The following is a 22,300-nucleotide window of genomic DNA, read 5'->3' as shown; positions in this document are numbered from 1 at the left end:
ATTGGACACAGTGTGTTGTCCAGCTTATGAGATGCCATGCAAGTGTAAGCCACTGTGACACTATTGTTCTTTTCTATTATTTTTATAAATGTCTAATGATAATGTCAATGAGGGATTTTTAAATCACTATGCTGAAATCATAATATTGATACTGTTGTTGATAATATTCACTACTTTTGTTTTGTTCTGTGTGGTGTTTGTGTCTCCTCTCAATTGTTCTGTTTATTGCAGTTCTGAGTGTTGCTGGCTCAGGTCTTGTTTTGGAATTGGATTTCATTGTTATGGTATTGCTGTGTAGTAGTTTGTTGGATTTACAAAAAAAAAAAAAAGAATCGATTCTGAATCGCACAACGTATTCGAATCGATTTTTTTCCACACCCCTAATAGTTACATGTTACTATAGTAACCGAGATAACAACATTTGTGGTACCTTGGTTTTTGTCAGCAATCCTTTCCTAAAGGTCCAAAAAATTATACTAAGAAAACTGAAGTAATTTTTCCTAATTATTATTTCCAGAAACCACAAATACGTATATCTGATAGTCAATAATTAATGGTTTACATGTAGAAAACAATGTAAAATACGGAAATGATGAAAGAAGAAAATGGATAAATAAACATTTAACAACCCTTTTTCACCTTTACTGAAGACTCAACTATTAACCATCAGTGGACAAAGGCTTACTTTTTTGTCCTTTCAGTAAATATTTGCTGTATTTTGGACATTTTTGTTACGTTTTTCCATTACATGATCTTTTATAAGAGTTGTTTTTAAACCCTTTATTTTGATGAAATGACATCACAGTTGGTTTATTAGTGTACACATTTGCAAAACATGAGTTAGTTTGCTACAGTATACTTGTTTGCAGCTTTCTAAACACATCCGCAACACAAAATCATTAGTCAAAATCAAAAGTTATTAAATACATTTTGTGAAAATTAAGGTCTTAAATGACATTAAAAAACATTACATTTGATGCCCAGAGGCTTTTAAAGATATATACAATTATAAAAGAGTTGTAAGACAATCAATCGGACGATAAATGAAAATGTACTCAATAACTTAGCCGTCACCAAAAAATGTTTACGTCTGTCTGTGTGTCTTTTTCGGTTGTGGCTTTCAAACTGGATACAAGAGTGTTAAAAGCGCTGCTGCAATACAGCAAAATGAAACAGCTCTGGGAGCCCAAACTTTGCCATGTTTTGGTCACTGTAGGCCTGTAGTCCTTAACTGTGACACCATGCCTTTTTCAGGAAAAATATCAGCTTGTTTCATACTTTATTTCAGTCGTCTCCAGTTCAACACTCATGAGCTAACTTGGCTAACATTAGCAGGTCTGGTGACGCGCCTCACATGACCTACGGTGGCCTAGGAGGGACAGCCAAGGCAATTCTCACAACACATCACAACTACCCTATTTTTCGGACTATAAATCGCAATTTTTTTCATAGTTTGGCCAGGGGTGGGACTTATACTCAGGAGCGACTTATGTGTGAAATTATTAACACATCACCGTAAAATATCCAATAATATTATTTAGTTCATCCGCATAAGAGACTAGATGTATAAGATTTCATGGGACTTAGCGATTAGGAGTGACAGATTGTTTGGTAAACATATAGCATGTTCTATATGTTAGAGTTATTTGAATGACTCTTACCAAAGTCCATCCATCCATTTTCTACCGCTTATTCCCTTTCGGGGTCGCGGGGGGCGCTGGCGCCTATCTCAGCTACAATCGGGCGGAAGGCGGGGTACACCCTGGACAAGTCGCCACCTCATCACAGATAGACAGACAACATTCACACACTAGGGACCATTTAGTGTTGCCAATCAACCTATCCCCAGGTGCATGTCTTTGGAGGTGGGAGGGGCCTATCCCCAGGTGCATGTCTTTGGAGGTGGGAGGGGCCTATCCCCAGGTGCATGTCTTTGGAGGTGGGAGGAAGCCGGAGTACCCGGAGGGAACCCACGCATTCACGGGGAGAACATGCAAACTCCACACAGAAAGATCCCGAGCCTGGATTTGAACCCAGGACTGCAGGACCTTCGTATTGTGAGGCAGACGCACTAACCCCTCTGCCATTGTAGGTTAATAATATACCAACACAGACAGTTGTAAACGTGTTAGCTTATCCGCTAATGCTAATGATGCTAGCAGCAGGCACAAGACATTAAAACAACATTGAGAACTTGAATTAGGTCCTGACATTGAGCAACTCAAACATAATGTTAAAACAACATGCATTTTGACAACGTTTATTCAATGTCAGGTTGTGATGTTGATTTGACCTTTGAAATGTGGTCATTTCCCAACCAACAACTTGGGTCCAGCGTTGGAGATCAAATTACAAATGTTGTTTCAAAGTCAGTTTTAAAAGACATGTGTGTATAATCAGTGTTGTATCAATGTCTTGTGCCTGCTGGGCTAGCTTGATTACATTCAATGCACGTACAGAATATGCACGAAAACACTCCCACAAACATCATGCAAGGGACGGTTTAGTAAGCATAGATTGTTTTAGTTATATTGTAAAACGTTAAAATGTTGCCTGGAGTGATGAATGAAGAATCCTTTCGAGCAGATACGTAATGGACGGTTATACTTCCGGTTCAAGGCACAAAACAGGAAGTACATTTTCAACCCGCAGCACCTGCAGTGAGCAAATTTGTTCAAAAATGGTGCCACAGTACAAACAATAACACACTTTTCAAAGTCTGTCGGTGTAATATGATAACTACTTTATAAATACAAAGCATTATGGGCGTTACGGGAAAAAAAAAACATCCATATATTAGCCGCACTGTTTAATAAGTAGGCCGGTAAATACGGTAATCGTTTAGTCAGTGGCTAGTCAACTATCAAAATAGTTGTTAGTGGCAGCCCTAGTGTTAGGTAATAATTCAACAGAAAAATATGGTCTATTGTCATTAGATCTCACTGTGTCTGTGCTTTCAGAATATCATCACTTCTTTTTCAACTTCCAAGACTTCTTGTTGGACATGGCGTCAATCATAGCCTGCGAGCGGCGTTTCAATGCCTCTCGTGTGAGGACACCATCGTCCTCTTCGCTTTCATCCTCTGAAACAAACATTACCAGTTAGAGATTCGCATGTGTCTGTGTGTGTGTGTGTGTGTGTGTGTGTGTGTGTGTGTGTGTGTGTGTGTGTGTGTGTGTGTGTGTGTGTGTGTGTGTGTGTGCAACACTCACCATTATTTTCGAGGCTCATCTCTTGGTCTTCAGTTACTGTGACTCGTTTGTTGTAAGTAGGCAGTTGTTTCTCAATCATGAAGTAGAACTAAATACAAAGACAAAAGAAGAAACTGACTTTGAGAGATTTTCAAAAACCAGTGCAACATGGTGAAAAGTGTGGTTTTACTTTACATCTTACTCCAAATTCCTTCCAACATTACAAAAACTAGCATGCTGGGAAATCAATCAATTGATCTAACTTTATTTATATAGCACAGGCAAGTTACAAGACAAAGAACAAACTTTTATGGGCAATATAGAAGTTACATTTAGACATGACAACCTGTTTTTAGCACAAGAAATGTGCGCTCTGGGAGGCATCTTTGGTGCGCTTGGAATGATTGAGACAAGAAAATGCTTATTGCGAGATTGTTTTTTTTAGGATAGACAAATTACATATCTCCTATATAAAATAAAGGTCCTTTTAAAAACAAGCAGACACTAAAACCATTCAACTAAACTTGTTTTACTCAGCCCCTTAAGTCACCCAGTAGGTAATAAATTATATTGACGATATGTTTAAAATGTTTAATACTGACAGTGCAAATATATTGAGCCGCACACGTATGAAGTATTCTCTGTCAACTGTGTGTCTTTGCCGCACCCTCTTTTCGCACAGCTATTTGTGTGTAACTGCACCAATTTGCATTGACTTTGCAGATGTGCTAAATAAAGACGCAAAACAGAAGCCGCTGAACAGTTTCAGGCTTGATAAATCACATTGTGAGTGCTAAATAATTCTATTTACATCTTCTCCTATTTGTATGGCCTGGACAAATTGCACTCTATAGTTTGGTGATATAGACACAATCCTTAGTAGCTAAGAGCAGGGCCCAACCTTTCAAGTATAGAGGGGCCCAGAGCCCACTCAAATATTATTACTGAATTAGTAATCTTACTCTAGATTGTAATCATATTTAATTATTATATTTTAACCTATTTACCGTTTAGAACCTTGTCAAATTAAATGAAAGCATGTGTAAATCACAAATATTTATTTAACGCATAAACCTTAGTAGTTCAGGCCGATTATAAAAATAAGTACTAACCAAATATACTGCAAAAGAAAGGACTCATAGATAACTGACGAAAAATAATTTTACATACCATTATGTTGTGATAAACTAAATAAATAATGAATGTTTCTTACTAAACAGTCAACAGAACTGAAGTGCAAATAAAAATACAGCTTCACCACTTTGCTAGTATTTTTTGTGCTTTGAAAACTTCCCACTGACTTTAACTGCAGGCCTCTTCTGTTTGTTTAAGATTGTCATTACTGCCCCAAGTGGTGGAAAAGTGTATAACAGAAGAGGACTGCTGTGGTCCATACGAGAAACAGATATTTTTGGCAGCCCTATAGGGTGCGTTCGAGGCCCAACCCTATGGTGAGGAAACACTGGTTTTGAGTTGAATAGATTAGGGTTGAGTTTGCCATGAAGTTTGCGCACGTTTTAACACACGCTAACTTTTAGGTCAGCCCCTTAGTGAACAATTTCAAAGTGGCCAACATTTGCCACGCCATCCCAAACACATGTTTCTCACCTCCTCTTCCTCCATGTCTTTGGCAATCTCGTCGAGGTCTTTTCCACGTAGCCTATCTTGCAGTAACTGCAACTTTCGCTGACACTGGGACAGCAGCTCCACCACAAACTCATCTGAGTTTGGAGACACATTTGACGGCGCCTCATTCTTCAAGGAGGACAGGAAAATCCACCATAGAATTGTTATTGTTCTTACGGTCCACAACGTTTTATAATGTTTGTTTTTACCAGGGAGATGTGGTCAAGTCTTTCTGCGAGGTGTTCCACTCCAGCTTGGATAGTACTTAGCGTTTTAACCAGAGAAGCCAGACGCTCCTTGGCTATTTCACAGCTCTGCTGTTTAGCCAGCAAACTCTGCTCACACTCCTCCAGCCTCTTCTGCTCACTGCAAAAGGAGAACATGAATGGACTTTCAATGAAGGTGTACCGGTACATGCACACCTCAATGTGAGTGTGGGAGGGATTTGTTTGGGTGGAAGAAGGACAATTAAATACACACCCACCGGCCACAACAGCACCTAATTCAAACCATGACAGCACTTTTTATCAGGGGTCTGATACAATTGTGTCACTCCCAATACAATCCCCATTATTGGAGCCCTGAGTACCGATACCAATCCCATTCGATATCAGCACAAATCATAGTATCAATCAATCATAATGTATTGATATAGTATGTATTGATTATTTCACTAGTGCCTCAAAGGGCTTCAGAAGCAACAAAGACATCTGAACCCTCCGGGCAAGAAAAAACTCGGGAGAAATCACAAATGTGGGTATTCCCCACCCATGGATGATTAGGTGCATTTGATTTGTTCCCTCAATTTTTTTGCAAACTCCCTGAGCATTCACCATGTCGTCACAATAATTCATTGAATTGAGCGCATGACGCAGAAAGTTACTGATATGTTTGTTACTGGATACTTTCTAATAAGCCTCTAAATATTAGTATAAATTGGAACTGTCCTTGATACTTCTAATTTCTGACACAATACCGATATTGTAGGGATTTTATTGTGTGGAAGATTGGTAAAGGCTTGATAAGTGAAATTGGTTAAACAGAACACTAGTGGGTATGAAAAACACTAACCTATTATTATTTACAGTTTACAATGGACTTATTTTGTCATTTGGTGACACCAAGTAGCCACAAATATTTATTAAGTTAAGCGAATGACTCAGTAAGTGGAATGGTTCGGACAAGTTTGTACTGTGTATTACTGTGTTAAGTAATATACAATTATTATTGATACTTGTAAATATTGACAAATGTGGTGTTTTAGACTGCAATATTATTTACAGTAATTAAGAAAACTTATTACGGAAATCTAGCTTATGTGGTATTGTGTTCTGAGCGGTTGTGTAGCTGCCAGCTCTCAGTACCCTATAGCCTACCATGTTTACATTTTTACAAATGACTTGACTAAAATACAAGACCAGCATTGTGTGCCTCACGCAGGGCATTTAAATGTTAACTGGCTGTCCAGCTTTGCACAAGTAAACACGCTGCAGGACTGCTTGTATCACAGCTTATCAGAGATTTTAGATGTAGGCCAATATCGCTCGATAGTTGATTTTTTTTTTGCTGGTATCGGACTGATATCCAATATCAATATTGAATCGGGACATCCCTTGTTCTTATTTACCAATATGTTGTAACGTGCAATGCATCAGACTTTTCTAATATGTTGTCCCTCTGATAGCTGAATTATGTAAACAAATATATATTCCAATAGAGCAAACAAAGAATGCAGGTGTACCTAATATTATTGCATCAGCACAACCTTACCATTCGAGAAGCGTTAAGAGTGAAAACTATACTTTTGGCACACAAACAGTATAGAAACGATGACTATATAAAATGGTGTAATATTTTTTTTCATTCTTTTTGAAATAGGCCTTCCCACCTTGACAGTTGCGTTTCTCCCGAATACTTTATGTGCTCAAACTGTTGCTTCAGGTCCTCCTTGCGCTCCTTGAGCTGCAGTATAACATACTCATTCTCCGCTTTGAGATCCTGGAGATGTTGGTGAGTCTTCTGCTGGGCAATGTAACGATCCATCACCTCCTAAACAAACAGAACTTTTAAAGTTAGACACAATGAATGAATTCTCCTCATTCAACATGGCCACCTCTGTATTTGTGTAACCGGTGGCATCTTTCATCCTTCGGAGGGTCTCCTCAAAAATGCTGATGTTCTTGTCCAATTCGGCGGCCATTTTGGCGGTGCTGCAGTCGGCCTCGTTGTTCAGCTCGTCCTGTTGTACGATTTTCCTCTGGGCCTTGAGGTCAGATTGTTAAACATAAGCTCTTTTGCAATGGACACACTATTACGCTTGACTCACATCTAACTTTTCAGCACGGGCCCTGATCTCCTGCACCCTTTTTCTGTAGATGGCTAAAAGATAATCTTTTTCTTGGTGCTCCTTATAGAACAGTTCCTCCTGCTGCTGTAACTCAGCCTGGGAGGATGGGAAAAGACAGAATTATTGATGACATAGCATCTTAGTTCATAATGCAAGGTATTACAGTGCATTTATTGGGGGAAAAATAAAGAAAATAAGTCACAATTTACAATAGCAGTTTCTTTGGACAGCTGGGCTTTACTGTTCATTTCTTGCACATCATGAAGTTCCCTCTTGAACTTCATAATTTCTGCTTCCAGACTGTCTATCTGACCCTGGAAGGTCAGACTCTCCTCCTGCCAGAAGATGGGCGAAATAGAGAGGACAAAGAATGGTCGCAGGTCATCACAAATACAAACAAAAAAGGATGTTAAAGGAAGTAAGGAGTTACTGCACTGCAAAACCTGAAACTTTTGCAAAACAAATAACTGGAATCAAGGTGAATACAAATTAATACGGACAATTATTTCAAGTAATATACAATATTGAATTATTCCAAAAATATTACAATATTGATCCCAATATAAGTTTGTTATTTTGCCCCAGCTGAATATGTCATGTTATATTTGGTGTTGAGAGATTTATACATGCAACACTTTCAACCCTGTGCTTCATACCAATGTTTTTCAACTACTGTGCCGCGGCACACTAGTGTGCCGTTAAGATATTGTCTGGTGTGCCGTGGGAAATGATGCAACTTCACCTCATTGGTCCAAAAAAATATTTTTTCCGCAAATGAATAATTATAATCTGCAAATACTGTGCCGTTCCTTAGCGTCCGTGCTGTGTAGAACTTGGCTGTAGAACTGTGATACATATGCAGACCACAGCGTGCAGGTAAAAAAAGGTATGTAACGCTTAAGCCAAAAATGAACAAAAGGAAGAGGCAATAAAGCATTGGAATGGCTATGTAAAATGACAGTAAATCTGAACTGGTTACAAAGTAAACAGAAACAGAATGCTGGACGACAGCAAAAACTTGCAGCGTACGGAACAGAGACGGACGGCGTCCACAAAGTACATCCGTGCGTGACATGGCAATCAACATTGTGCCCACAAAGAATAGCAACAACTTCAATAGCCTTGCTTGCTAATGCAAAACAGGTGCGGGGAATAGCGCTCAAAGGAAGAGATAAAACTGCTACAAAAAAACTCCAAAATAACAGCACAAGACAAGAACTAAAGCACTACACACAGGAAAACACCAACAAACTCAAAATAAGGCACGAGGAGGACATGGTGGAGTTTTATTTTTTTTACGTTTTCTGCTGTTGGTGTGCCTCTGGATTTTTAAATGGAAAAAAAATGTGCCTTGTCTCAAAAAGTTTGAAAGACACTGCTTCATACAATTCTGTGGTTAATTTCACACACCGCCAATAAATGTTGCCTCGCCACATTAACTCAAACGCACTTATACAATCATTCAGTTAGCCATTTAGTGCGTTATGCACTCACCCTCATCAAAACACAAGTAAATGTCCATGACGCCATCCCAAAGCCAAAAGCCATTAACCCAAAAAAGGAAAAAGGAAATCGAAATCCACCACCGAGAAAGCACAAACCAAGAAGCATTCCTCCTCAAGATGAAAGTGAAAACGAAAAAGAGGCTGAGAAAACGCTGGATGAAGCAGTCTTGAGTCCCTTCTACTCTGACATAAATAAGATGATCCCAGCGGCCCCAGCACGCAGGGAGACAATGATTTAGATAACTCTCTGGTAGGCTTTTTTTCAACTTGTGAATAAACACAAACACCGGTGTAAATATTTCATGTTTCAATGTGTAAATCTGCAGCTAATATACATATGCATGCAATATATATAAAATAATAATTTGCCCCAAAATTAGGTGGCTGTGGCTTATAAATAGGTGTGCTTGCAGTAATTTAAAGATAATGACGAGCAATGAAGCAGAGTCAACAAACAACTGTGCTCTATCGTCAAACAAATGTACAAGGTGATTAAAAAACAATATGCCAAAATCATCATGCATGTATTTGGTTTCAAGCATTGTAATAGATTGAATCAATAGTCATTTGATATAGGAGGTACCCAAGTTTTATTGTATTACAATACAAAACGTTGTGGTCATGTAATCCTTTCGGCACTGTTCAATTGTCGGAAGGACCACCTGTTTATTTACCCTCAAAATGGTGACTCCTCAACAGACGGCGAAATGTGTGCTTAAGTTTTCGAATACAAATGCAAATGAACGGTGATGCTTGCTTTTAGAACATAATTTGGTAAAAACTTGCTAAGCATTAAATAAATACTCAAAGTTATGTACAACATGTGTTCAAGCTAGGTCTTCTATGGTTTTTCATTTTTGAAATATTGAGTAATACTTTTGTTGTATTTTTTTTTAATCACTCAGTATAATAGTTTTTGTTTTTAATTTGAGAAAATACTTTTATAAAAATGGTAATGTTCGGGTCAATATGCAAATTGTTGGAACATTTTTTCCAGGTATTAAAATGTCTTTGAATATTAGTTTTTGCAGTATGAGAGGCTGTGTAGGCATTTAAACCTGAAGTTTCACTACTATTCTCAGGCGATATCCAGGGTCACCACAACTAACCTGCAGGTGGCGTTTAAGTTTCAGATAGTTAGTCATGATGTTGGCGCCTTCCTTGCATTTGAGCTGGTTCTTCTCCAGGCAGTTCTGTAGCGACCTCAACTTCTGCAGATACAAGGAAATGAACAAGGTGTTAAACAATGAACATGGAATGTACTTTTTCTCAAACTATTTCACTAGGTTTACTGGCAGAAGCATTGATAGACAGATAGATAGTACTTTATTGATTCCTTCAGCAGAGTTCCCTCAGAAAAATTAACCCATAAACACACAGTGAACTATTGTTATAATGTATTAAATATTAGTATAAGTTAGGGGTGTCCTTGATTTAATTTTTTTTACTTCCGACAAAACCGGTATTTTAGCAATTTTGTCATGTGGAAGGTTAGAAAAGGCATAATCAAGCGAAATTGCTCAAACAGAACAATGATGGCCTATTCATTATTTACAGACGAGAAAGGACTTATTTGTCATTGAGTTAAAGTGGAGTGGTGATTTGTTTTTTGGTGACACTTTGGCCAAAATAACTCATTAAGTTAAGCTCATGACGCGTTAAGTGGAATGATGAGGACACGTTTATTACTGGATACTGTCTAATACTGTACACTTCTGCCTTGGACACTGAGTATGTTTAAGTACAATGCAACTATAACTATTGGATACTTGTTTATACTGACAAACCTGGTGTTTTACACCACAATATTGTTAATTACACGTATTATGTGTGTCTCGCTTGTGTGTTATTGTGTGCTTGGCTGTTGTGTAGCTGCTAGCTTGTGTGTAGCCTACCATGTAAACCTTTTGTAAATGACCAGTGAAATAAAAGAACATACCAACCTTGTGTTTATTGGGGGACATTTGGATGTTAAATGGCTGTCTATCTTTGCACAAGTACTGGTTGTATCAAAGCTTAGTGTATATTAGAGAATTTACACGCAACCTGACAAGATTTTTGCTGGTATTGGACCGACATCTGATATCCGTATCAGATCGAGACACCTCTAGTATGTGGTCAATCAAAGTCGGATCAGGACACCTCATAAGCTTATACTATACAGATTGGTTATGTTTAACCTATTAGGTTTTGTGTTGTATCAATCAATGTAATTGAAATGTGCAGTAAAATCTGAAGGCTCAAAGATGTTGGTAACATTCATTTTAGCTTATGTTTCTCCAGACATAATGAAAGCGTAAACTTAACTAGTCTCATGCCACTCTTAGCTACTGTACATAGTTTCTAGTGATTACCAATGTAATGTCCTCCTTCTCAGTCATTGCCAGATTAGAGCCCACTGCCTCCATTCTGAGGCACTCCCTCTTCAGGTCTTCCAGGCGGCGCTGGTGGGTCAGAGTGGTGTGCTTAAGAGCATTGAGACGCTTTATTTTGGAAGCCACCCGGTGCTCCAGTTTGGCTAAGGCGGCCTAAGAAGAACACCAGAGAACAGTCCAAGTCAGTTGTTTCCTAAACATTATCAAGTCATGGTGTTTTGCATGAGGAAGCGTATGTAAAATGACGATTAATGAATGACAGGGCGCTTCATTTGAGATTTTATTGCATATGTCTTCCTAGCTGCTTCCTGCTCCACCACTGATAAGAATATAATGACACATTTCTCCCTGTCATAGCTGCAGTGTGGCGCAGCATTAGTGCGTGTCGTGAAAGATACACAATAAAAAATGTTGGGTTGAAAATAATAATAATAATTTTAACCCAACTGCTGGTTCAGAAGAGGACAAACCCCTTATTTGAGTTATTTTAACTCAACATTTTGGGTTAATTTTTTCAACCCTACTTTTGCGTTGAATTATTTAACCACAACGTTTAGTTAAGATAACTTAATGTTGGGTTATCCCCAACCCACCTATTGGGTTTAATTACTTAACCCAAAAGTTCAGTTATGCTACTCCATGTTGGTTGATTCATAACCCAATTATTGGGTTTAATTTATTTCACACAAAATCTGAGATATGCTCACTACAATGTTGGGTTATTCCCAAACCAACTAATGGGTTACGCAATTTAGCATTTCTTGAACCAATAGTTGGTTAAAAATTATCAATTTTACTGTTGGTTTGTCCTGCTCCTTCCTAACTACTGATGAAAATGATTTTTATTCCATTAAAATATACTCAAAAGCAAGATATGAGTGACATTCTTTTACATGAATTGCTGTGCATGGTCATGTAGTTCTATACAGCATGCTCAAATATTTTCATGTACATAAAATGTGCGATTGTAAATAATGTTAATTAGATTATTCCATAATAAAATTCCCTTCAAGAAAAAAAAGTATTTTACCCAAAAATGCATTACTCATTGAAAAACAACTCAAAAAAAGGGTTATAATTGTTAAAACCCAGAAATTGACTTAAAATAATACCCTTATAACCCAAAAATGGATTGCTCTTCATAAAAATAACTCCAAAATTTAATCCAACAATAGCAACTCATAAATTGGGTAATCAAAATAGCCCAGCATTTTTTAGCGTGTAGTAGCACGAGTGTTAAAATCCTGGTCAAAAATGGGATAGGATGGTTAATAGTTTTCTGTATTATTGATGTTGAAACTGTTATTTGGCACACAAAAGAATACTTAACTATTTATTTCCTAGGAATTTGTTTACGTGTTCCACAGAAATTGCGTTCGCAGACGAACAAAGTAAAAGAAAATATTTTTGGACATATAAGGTAACATTGAATAATTTCCTGCGACACACCTTGGTGATTTCTCACAGTACACTAATTTGCTGCGGCACAGTGGTTGGAAATCACTGCTTTCTTTCCTGAGAGTACTCAGGAACAACCACCTCTCAAAGGAACTGCTTGTGTCCTTCTACCGGTGCTCTATTAGAGCATCCTGACCTACTGCGTCTGTTGCACGGCCGCAGAGAGAACGGCGCTCCAGAGGGTCGTAAAGACCGCCCAGAAGATCATCGGATGCCCCCTCCCCTTCCTGGCTGGCCTGTACAGTTCCCGCTGTCTCAGGAAAGCATCCTGAAAGACCCATCCCAACCCGGGCACTGCCACCTAGAAGTGCTACTCTCGGGCAGACGCAATAGGGTGCTAAAAGCGGGCACAAATAGACTAAAAAACAGTTTTTACCCAAGAGCCATAGTAGCACTAAACAGGCCCTGAGTGAGCACAATGTGTCCATCATCTCCTCATGTGTCATTTGTTTTTATTTTTTTCGGACTATAATGTGCATTAATGTTATATGTGCATGTGTGTGGATATGTCCATGTGTGTGGATGTATACATATATATAGATATATAGATTTAAAAAATATATTTTTACTATTTATATTACCAAATTATTGAGTATGCACCTTAGGGGATCTGCTCCAATTTTGTTGTTCTTTGAACCTGTTGACTGTAATAATGACGATAAAACTCTATACTATTCTATTTGTTTTAAAAAATGTATTTACCGTATTTCCTTGAATTGCCGCCAGGGCGCTAATTATTTTAAAACCTCTTATCACTCCGGCACTTACCAAAGGCATGCAGTAAAAAATTGAGTGTGATGTAAGCTTGGACCTTAAATCCTACTGAATAGCTCTTAATCTTCTTCCCTTTATGCGATTTCAAATTACATGTATTAAAATCAGCCTCCTCCCTTTTGAAAATGATGACAGGGGAAGTGTCACTCGTGGCGGTAATACTAAGCATGCGCTAATTATTTTGCGAAGCGAGTTTGACCCGGCAGTAATTCAAGAAGGTGGATACTATATGCCCCGCGGCAATTCAAGGAAATACGGTAATTATGTAACTTTCAGACAGATGGTGGATCAATGATGTCATATAAATTAGCATTGACTCCTAGCTATGATGTCATCCACTGTGTTGCCACTAGAGGGAGATTATTTGCCTCCATCCATCCATTTACTACCGCTTATTCTTTTCGGGGTTGCTGTAATAACCAGCGATACATACCGAATTCCTTTTCAACTATTGTGTTATTTTGTTACTATTATTGTCAAGAAAATAACGGAGGGCACGATTTTAGCAGGATTACCATAGGCAAAGATGCATTCCTTCGTAAACAATTGTTTTTAATTGCAAGTAATTATATTTCCGACAGGCTATCGTACAACTAAAGAATGCATGCATTTACAACCTTTCCTGACATTGGAGGACCCGTGTCCTTCTCCACGCCCCGGCCATGCAAGGCCGCCTGCACGAATTGTTGTTCATCCTAAAAGACAACCATGGGGGATTAGATATAAAATAAATGTTCAAACAACGTCCCTGTTTTCTTTTCGTACTCACGGTGTCAGCATCTGTCACGCTCTTCAGCAGCTCCCTGTTCTCCTCCCTGAGCTGCAAGATGGCCTGGCGATTCTTCTCCAGGGTCGAGTGAGAGCTCTCATAGTAGGCGTTCCTGTCGCTCTCTGTGGTTGACAAACACATATTAGTCAGGAGACTTCTCTGGAACGAGGTGCACGAATGGAAACTTACCTAAAAGTTGGAGTTTACGCTGCAGATCTGCTATTTGGTCATAAATAGAAGGTTTGTTCTCCGCTTCGAACAACATCTTGTCCAGTTTTAGTCTTCACAGTGAGTAAAGTGAGAGGTCGAAAAGGCAATCCCTGGCGGTAGAAAAGGGTTGCCTAGCAACGAGTCAACTCAAAGCGAGCCGAGGCTCCTCGTGTTTCCTATGATGACAAGACTTTGACGACATGGCAGTTGTTTGGTTCGTCTGAAATGTCAGGTAAAATCGTCCTTGTTACAATAACACTAACACCGACAGTAGGAAATCAAAATAAAACACGCGAGTCCCACTGCGTATCTGTACCGTTAGCTTGTAGCACTTAGCTCCCCAAAAATAACTGTCCCATTAATTGATATAACTTCAATTCCACCTCAGACATTAACACGAACACATAAACACAATTTACCTTGTTGAAACGTTCAAGTATATTCGTTTGTAACAGTATTTCTTTATCTGCATTACGCCGTCCTTTAACTAATGCTATCAACACATAAATTACCAACGTAACGCCGGGGTCTTTCAAAATAAACTCCTGGTTTTACAGGAAGTGCCACAATAAAACGCCTAAAATAATTACTGGATTTGCAACCACGTGAATTAGAAGCACTTCCGGTTTGGCGGCTAATTTTACTTCAAAATAAACCCCGACGGGATTAAGGTATGACCAAATTAATGGCGTAAATTTAAGTAAAATATCCTGAAAACGCCTGTGCATGACATTCTGACATTGAAGTTACATTTATGTCAAAACATGTGCGTCTTTTTAAAAAGTTAAATTAATTATGCAAGTAATTTACAACGATTAGTCGTGATTCATCAAAATTCACAATTGTGGTTGATCTGATTTAAAAAAAAAATCATTTGACGGCACACATTTTTATTGTTACTGTTCCAGTTTTAGCTTCATATTTTTTAAATTGTCCTGTGCTGTTATTTTGGCGATGTAGTCTGTGACGTAATTTCATGTTAAACATGTTATATAGGGCCAGCGACGTTAATAATTAATGTCAAGCATTATGTGTGTTACGGACTAAAACTTGAGTTCGTTGCAAATATTGCACTGCCATTCATGTTAAAATGTCTACAATATGTGCTAAATGTAGCCCTATATAACCACTGTAATTGTAGTGTTTTGACATGTCATTACTTTATTTCACCGCTAGAGTTCGCCAGACACCGTGTTTACATCTCAGTCTGAGGCAACAGTGTTGATCATTCTAAATTGACTTCCAATGGACTTTGATTAATTGAGAGTTTTATTAGTAGATTGCACAGTACAGTACATATTATTAGTAGATTGCACAGTACAGTACATATTATTAGAAGATTGCACAGTAGAGTACATATTATTAGTAGGAGCCATTTGTGTTTTTTTTCCACATTTCTTGTTCTTTTTCTTACTCAATGACACTGAAGAGCACAGATTGATTCACACCGTATTTGTGCTTGTAAACCACAAAATGTGATATGAATACACGCACCCTCAAAATGTACATTTCACTCATTTATTAACAAAACTGTTCCACATTTATACAAGGATTTGATTGATTGAAATGTGTATTAGTAGATTGCACAGTACAGTACATATTCCGTACAATTGACCACTAAATGGTAACACCCCAATACGTTTTTCAACTTGTTTAAGTCGGGGTCCACGTTAATCAATTCATGGTAAGTAAATTGAAGGACTAATGTCAGGTTGACATCTATTAAAGGAGACAAGAAGCAAGGAATTAAACAGAGACAGAACTAAATGTGTCTCAATTTGAGGGCAAACATCCGAGCTGTACTCTTATACAGTCTCCAGCACGATCTGGTGAAAGATTGCACGCCCCCTCTTTTATTTGGACTTTCCCTAATTACATGGCAACAGCTGTTCCTATGGGACAGGAGTTTGATTACAAAACAGTTCAGAAGAAAAGGTTGTAAAACAGTTCAAACAAAAGGTCCCTGTCGGGGAGTCAGGCCCTCCTTTCTCTCTGCTTTGTACTTCTTGGGTCAAAACAAAATCTTTCTGTTGATTACAACACAGGTAAGAAACAGAACACCTTCATGTTGCTTCCCACCCTACACAGTGGAGTTTTACAAGCCTTCTTCTAGGTAGGTTCAAGGACAGCTTTTGTCTGCTCGCCAGGAACTCATTGAAACACAAAGTTTTGTGACAACTTAAATACAATTTTTCTAACAGAAAATATTTTGTTTCACAATACGTGTCACCTTTCATGAAGCATATCTAGCCTTATAACTGTGGCTATGATAACAAGTTGATTTTTAGTTGAGGGAAGTTAACAACATTATAATTTATCGTTGACAAACAAACGTTCGCTTTTTTTCTTTTATAGCTCGTAATAACGGTCGTAATGAACATGTCATCTAGCGCTGATCTCACAGTTTAGGTCTAGAACGTACCAAAAGGTTAGAAAACTGAACTTTAGCCAACGTTAGTGAACTTGTAGGGCTCATAATCCCTGTGGCTTACCTTTCAAAAGCCTCCAGAGAGCCCACTTTGATTGATTGATTGAGACTTTTATTAGTAGATTGCACAGTACAGTACATATTATTAGTAGATGTCACAGTACAGTACATATTAGTAGATGTCACAGTACAGTACATATTATTAGTAGATGTCACAGTACAGTACATATTATTAGTAGATGTCACAGTACAGTACATATTATTAGTAGATTGCACAGTACAGTACATATTATTAGTAGATGTCACAATACAGTACATATTAGTAGATTGCACAGTACAGTACATATTAGTAGATGTCACAGTACAGTACATATTATTAGTAGATGTCACAGTACAGTACATATTATTAGTAGATTGCACAGTACAGTACATATTATTAGTAGATTGCACAGTACAGTACATATTATTAGTAGATTGCACAGTACAGTACATATTATTAGTAGATTGCACAGTACAGTACATATTATTAGTAGATTGCACAGTACAGTACATATTATTAGTAGATTGCACAGTACAGTACATATTATTAGTAGACTGCACAGTACAGTACATATTATTAGTAGATAGTACAGTACAGTACATATTCCGTACAATTCACCACTAAATGGTAACACTCGAATAAGTGTTTCAACTTGGGTCCACGTTTATCAATTCATGGTAATTCAATGGTCTCTCCCATTGCAAAAAGCTGGATTTCCTTTTTGCTTACTTTGCAGCAGGTGAGACGTGGATTTGATCCACGTTTTATCCAACGTTTGTATTCGTCATTGTACATCCAATGTTCATTAAAACGACAACATGAAGGAGCGATGCACCACTGTCCTCTTGGGAGTGACACACAGCCTTGTATACATGATAACAACCTAATGTAAGGGCTGGTGCAAAGCCAACAGATCATGTGTGTAGCTTTCATTTATAAGGAAACTTATTCCATTCCATTTTTCCCATTATATAATAGCCCATTGAGTCAAACTGCTGAGAAATATAATGAACATTCAATCAATCAATGTTTACTTATATAGCCCTAAAGTGTCTCAAAGGGCTGCACAAGCCACAACGACATCCTCGATTCAGATCCCACATAAGGGCAAAGAAAAACTCACAACCCACTGGGATGTCAATGTGAATGACTATGAGAAACCTTGGAGAGGACCGCAGATGTGGGCAACCGTCCCTTGCTAGGGGAGACCGGATGCAATGGACGTCGAGTGGGTCTAGCATAATAGTGAGAGTCCAGTCCATAGTGGGGCCAACAGGAGACCATCATGAGCAGAGACGGGTCAGCAGCGCAGAGATGTCCCCAACCGATGCACAGGCAAACGGTCCACCCCGGGTCCCGACTCTGGACAGCCAGCACTTCATCCTTGGCCACCGGACCTGTGCCCCCCCCCCCCCCCCCCTTCCACAAGGGAGAGGGGGGGCAGAGCAAAAGAGAAAAGAAACGGCAGATCAACTGGTCTAAAAAGGGGATCTATTTAAAGGCTAGAGTACAGGTGCTGGTCATATTATTAGAATATCATGAAAAAGTTGATTTATTTCATTAATTCCATTTAGAAAGTCAAACTTGTAGAATGTATACATTCATTCCAAACAGACTGATACATTTCAAGTGTTTTTTGCCAAAAAGGAGATGATTATAGCTGACAACCATTGAAAACCCTAAATTCAACACCTCAGAAAATGAGAATATGGTGAAAAGGTCAGATATTGAAGACACCTGGTGCCACACTCTAATTAGCTAACTAACTCAAAACACCTGGAAAAGCCTTTAACTGGTCTCTCGTTTTGATTCTGTATGACACACAATCACGGGGAAGACTGCTGACTTGACAACTGTCCAAAAGATGACCATTGATACTTTAAAGAAGGAGGACAAGACACAAAAGGTCATTGTCAAAGAGGTTGGATGTTCCCAGAGCTCTGTGTCCAAGCACATTAATAGAGAGGCCAAGGGAAGACAGAGATGTGCTAGAAAAAAGTGTACAAGCAAGAGGGATAACCGCGCCCTGGAGAGGATTGTCAAACAAAACCCATTCAAAAATGTGGGGGAGATCCACAAAGAGTGGACTGCAGCTGGAGTCAGTATGCAAGATATGGGCTTCAGCTGTCACATTCCTTGTGTAAAGCCACTCTTGAATAAGAGACAACGTCAAAAGCGTCTCGCCTGGGCTCAAGACAAAAAGGACTGGACTGCTGCTGAGTGGTCCAAAGTTATGTTTTCAGATGAAAGTACATTTTCTATCTCCTTTGGAAATCAAGGTCCCAGAGTCTGGAGGAAGACAGGAGAGGCACAGAATCCACATTGCCTGAAGTCCAGTGTCAAATTTCCACAAAGGGTAATGGTCTGGGGTTCCATGTCATCTGCTGGTGTTGGTCCACTGGGTTTCCTGAGGTCTAGGGTCAATGCAGCAGTCTACCAGGAAGTTTTACAACACTTTATGCTGCCTGCCGCAGACCAATTTTATGGAGGTGAAGATTTCATTTTCCAACATGACTTGGCACCTGCACACAGTGCCAAATCTACCAGTACCTGCTTTAAGGACCATGGTATCCCTGTTCTTGATTGGCCTGCAAACTCACCTGACTTTAACCCCATAGAAAAGCTATGTGGTATTGTGAAGCGGAAGATGCCAGAGCCAACAATGCTGAAGAGCTGAAGGCCACTATTAAAGCAAGCTGGGCTCTCATAACACCTGAGGGTGCAACAGACTGCTGGACTCCATGTATTGCTGCAGCAATTCAGGCAAAAGGAGCTGCAACTAAGTATTGATTGCCGTACATACTGAAACTTTCCATCTTCATACTTTTCCGTTGGCCCACATTTCTAAAAAATATTTTTTGGTACTACTCGGAACTAATATTCTAATTTTCTGAGATACTGAATTTGGGATTTTCAGTAATTGTCAGTACTAATCATCAACATTTAAAGAAATAAACATTTCAAATATATCACTATGTGTGTAATGAATTGATATAATATGTAAGTTTCACATTCTGAATATAATTACTGAAATAAATCAACTTTTCCATGATATTCTAATAATATGAACAGCACCTGTATACAAATGAGTTTTAATGCTTTTACCGAGGTAGCATTCTAGATTACTGGATGCTGAATAGAAAACGCTTCGAAGCCCGCAGACTCTTTCATTTCTAAGCGTTTCACCCAAAATTCAAGCATCTTTCAAACTTTGAAAACACAACATTAAAATCAAAGCATTTTCAAGGTTTTTAAGCACTCATACGAACTCAAACATATTCCCAGCTCTTTCTTGATCTCAAAGGGCATCGGTCAGGCTACAGTTTAAGGTCCTGTAGCTGACCGATCCCTCAACATGGCCACCATTGTCCTGTCTTCCTCACAACTCCACGAGAAAGAACACACTGTTACTACATCATTATTTTATTTGCCTTTAATAACAACAATATTCCAGAACAGTAGATACATTAAGTTTTGGCGAAATCCAATTTCATTTTCATATTTAGTTAGATACTGAAGTGGAACGGGTGGACCTGAAACCAAGTTTCCGTCTTTGTCGGAATAATTGTGTCTAAGTTATCACACAACTTTGTGTTTATGAGTTCCCGGCGAGAAGACAAAAGCTGTCTTTGAACCTACCAAGAAGAAGTCTTGTAAAACTCCACCGTGTAGGATGGGAAGCAACATGAAGGTGTTCTGTTTCTTTCCTGTATTGTAATCAACAGTAAGCTATTGTCCTGACACAAGAACTGCAAAGCAGAGAGGAAGCAGGGCCTGACTCCCCTCAAGGCGACCTCTTCTTTGAACTGTTTACGACCTTTCTTTTTAACTGTTCTGTAACCAAAGGCGATGGTTATTTACGACCCATGTCCCTTAGAAACAACTGTTGCCATGTAATCGGGGAAAGTCCAAATAAAATAGGTGGCGTACAATCTGTCGCCATAGCGTGCTGGGAGACTGTACAAGTGTACAGCCCAGACGTTTCTCCTCAAATTGAGCCAAGTGTAATTTTGTCTTTGTTTAATTATTTGCTTCTTGTCTAGTTTAATGGATATAATCAGTGTTTGAACTCGACAATCTTCATATGGGGTTTTTTTTAGAATTATTTTTGTTCCCAAATTCCTAACTGTAAATTTTGGAGCATGATCCTTTTATTTCATTTTGTTAGACATGACAGAGTTTGAAATAAAAGAAGACTATTTTATTGGGTGTACCATCTCAGGTAAAAAAAAAAAATCACTCGGCGTTCGTGATGGTGTTCGGAATTTGAGCGACAGTAGAAGGAGGTTTTGGCTCCAAATCTCAGGATACATGGCCCCATTCATTCTTTCCTTAACACGGATCAATCGTCCTGTCCCCTTAGCAGAAAAACAGCCCCAAAGCATGATGTCTCCACCCCCATGCTTCACAGTAGGTATGGTGTTCTTGGGATGCAACTCAGTATTCTTCTTCCTCCAAACACGAGGAGTTGAGTTTATACCAAAATGGATACATGGATGATACAGCAGAGGATTGGGAGAATGTCATGTGGTCAGATGAAACCAAAATAGAACATTTTGTTATAAACTCAACTCGTGGTGTTTGGAGGAAGAAGAATACTGAGTTGCATCCCAAGAACACCACACCTACTGTGAAGCATGGGGGTGGAAACATCATGCTTTGGGGCTGTTTTTCTGCTAAGGGGACAGGACGATTGATCCGTGTTAAGGAAAGACTGAATGGGGCCATGTATCCTGAGATTTGGAGCCAAAACCTCCTATCAGTGAGAGCTTTGAATGCTTGACCAAATACTTATTTTCCACCATCATTTACAAATAAATTCTTTAAAATTCCTACAATGTGAATTCCTGGATTCTGTCTCTCCCAGTTGAAGTGTACCTATGATGAAAATGACAGACCTCTGTCATCATTTGAAGTGGGAGAACTTGCACAATCGCTGGCTGACTAAATACTTTTTTGCCCCACTGTAGATGCTGTGCTGTGCATGTTTCAAAGCGCAATTCATGGTCATTAACCCAAACTACTGACATTGTCCACGAGACGACAGCAAAGTTGCAGCAATTATACTATACGTCTCGCGGGCCATAGTTTGGACACCACTGCTTTGGAGAAGTCACACAATTGATGAGTGAGTTAATCAGTGAAAGTTAAAGTACCAATGATTGGCCCTGTGATGAGGTGGCGACTTGTCCAGGGTGTACACCGCCTTCCACCCGAATGCAGCTGAGATAGGCTCCAGCACCCACCGCGACCCCGTAAGGGACAAGCGGTAGAAAATGGATGGAAGGGATGGATGATTGTCACACACACACTAGGTGTGGTGAAATGTGTCCTCTGCATTTGAGCCATCACCCTTGTTCCACCCCCTGGGAGGTGAGGGGAGCAGTGGGCAGCAGTGGTGCCACGCCCGGGAATCTATTTTGGTGATTTAACCCCCAATTCCAAGCCTTGATGCTGAGTGCCAAGCAGGGAGGTAATGGCTCCCATTTTTATAGTCTTTGGTATGACTAGGCCGGGGTTTGAACTCACAACCTACCCATCTCAGGGCGGACCCTCTAACCTCTAAGCCACTGAGG

At 39.1% G+C, this 22,300-nt stretch overlaps 1 protein-coding gene across 1 annotated transcript; it reads right to left on the bottom strand.

Moving 5' to 3' along the window:
- Window positions 1-626: 626 nt before the first annotated feature.
- Window positions 627-14,823, bottom strand: odad3 (outer dynein arm docking complex subunit 3). Its single transcript, XM_061881383.1, has 14 exons — window positions 14,676-14,823; window positions 14,236-14,476; window positions 14,047-14,168; window positions 13,895-13,972; window positions 11,025-11,198; window positions 9,780-9,881; window positions 7,375-7,500; window positions 7,145-7,261; window positions 6,932-7,081; window positions 6,707-6,867; window positions 5,028-5,184; window positions 4,801-4,947; window positions 3,214-3,301; window positions 627-3,083 (listed from the first exon to the last, which is right to left on the bottom strand). The coding sequence occupies exons 2-14, from the start codon at window positions 14,309-14,311 to the stop codon at window positions 2,968-2,970; spliced, it is 1,614 nt and encodes a 537-aa protein (XP_061737367.1). The 5' UTR covers window positions 14,312-14,476; window positions 14,676-14,823; the 3' UTR covers window positions 627-2,967.
- Between the last annotated feature and the right edge of the window lie 7,477 nt (window positions 14,824-22,300).

Source organism: Nerophis ophidion, linkage group LG20, assembly GCF_033978795.1.
Source record: "Nerophis ophidion isolate RoL-2023_Sa linkage group LG20, RoL_Noph_v1.0, whole genome shotgun sequence".
Classification (NCBI taxonomy): domain Eukaryota; kingdom Metazoa; phylum Chordata; class Actinopteri; order Syngnathiformes; family Syngnathidae; genus Nerophis; species Nerophis ophidion.
The sequence above is the reverse complement of the archived record's forward strand: the minus strand, read 5'-3'. Positions and strand labels throughout refer to the sequence as shown.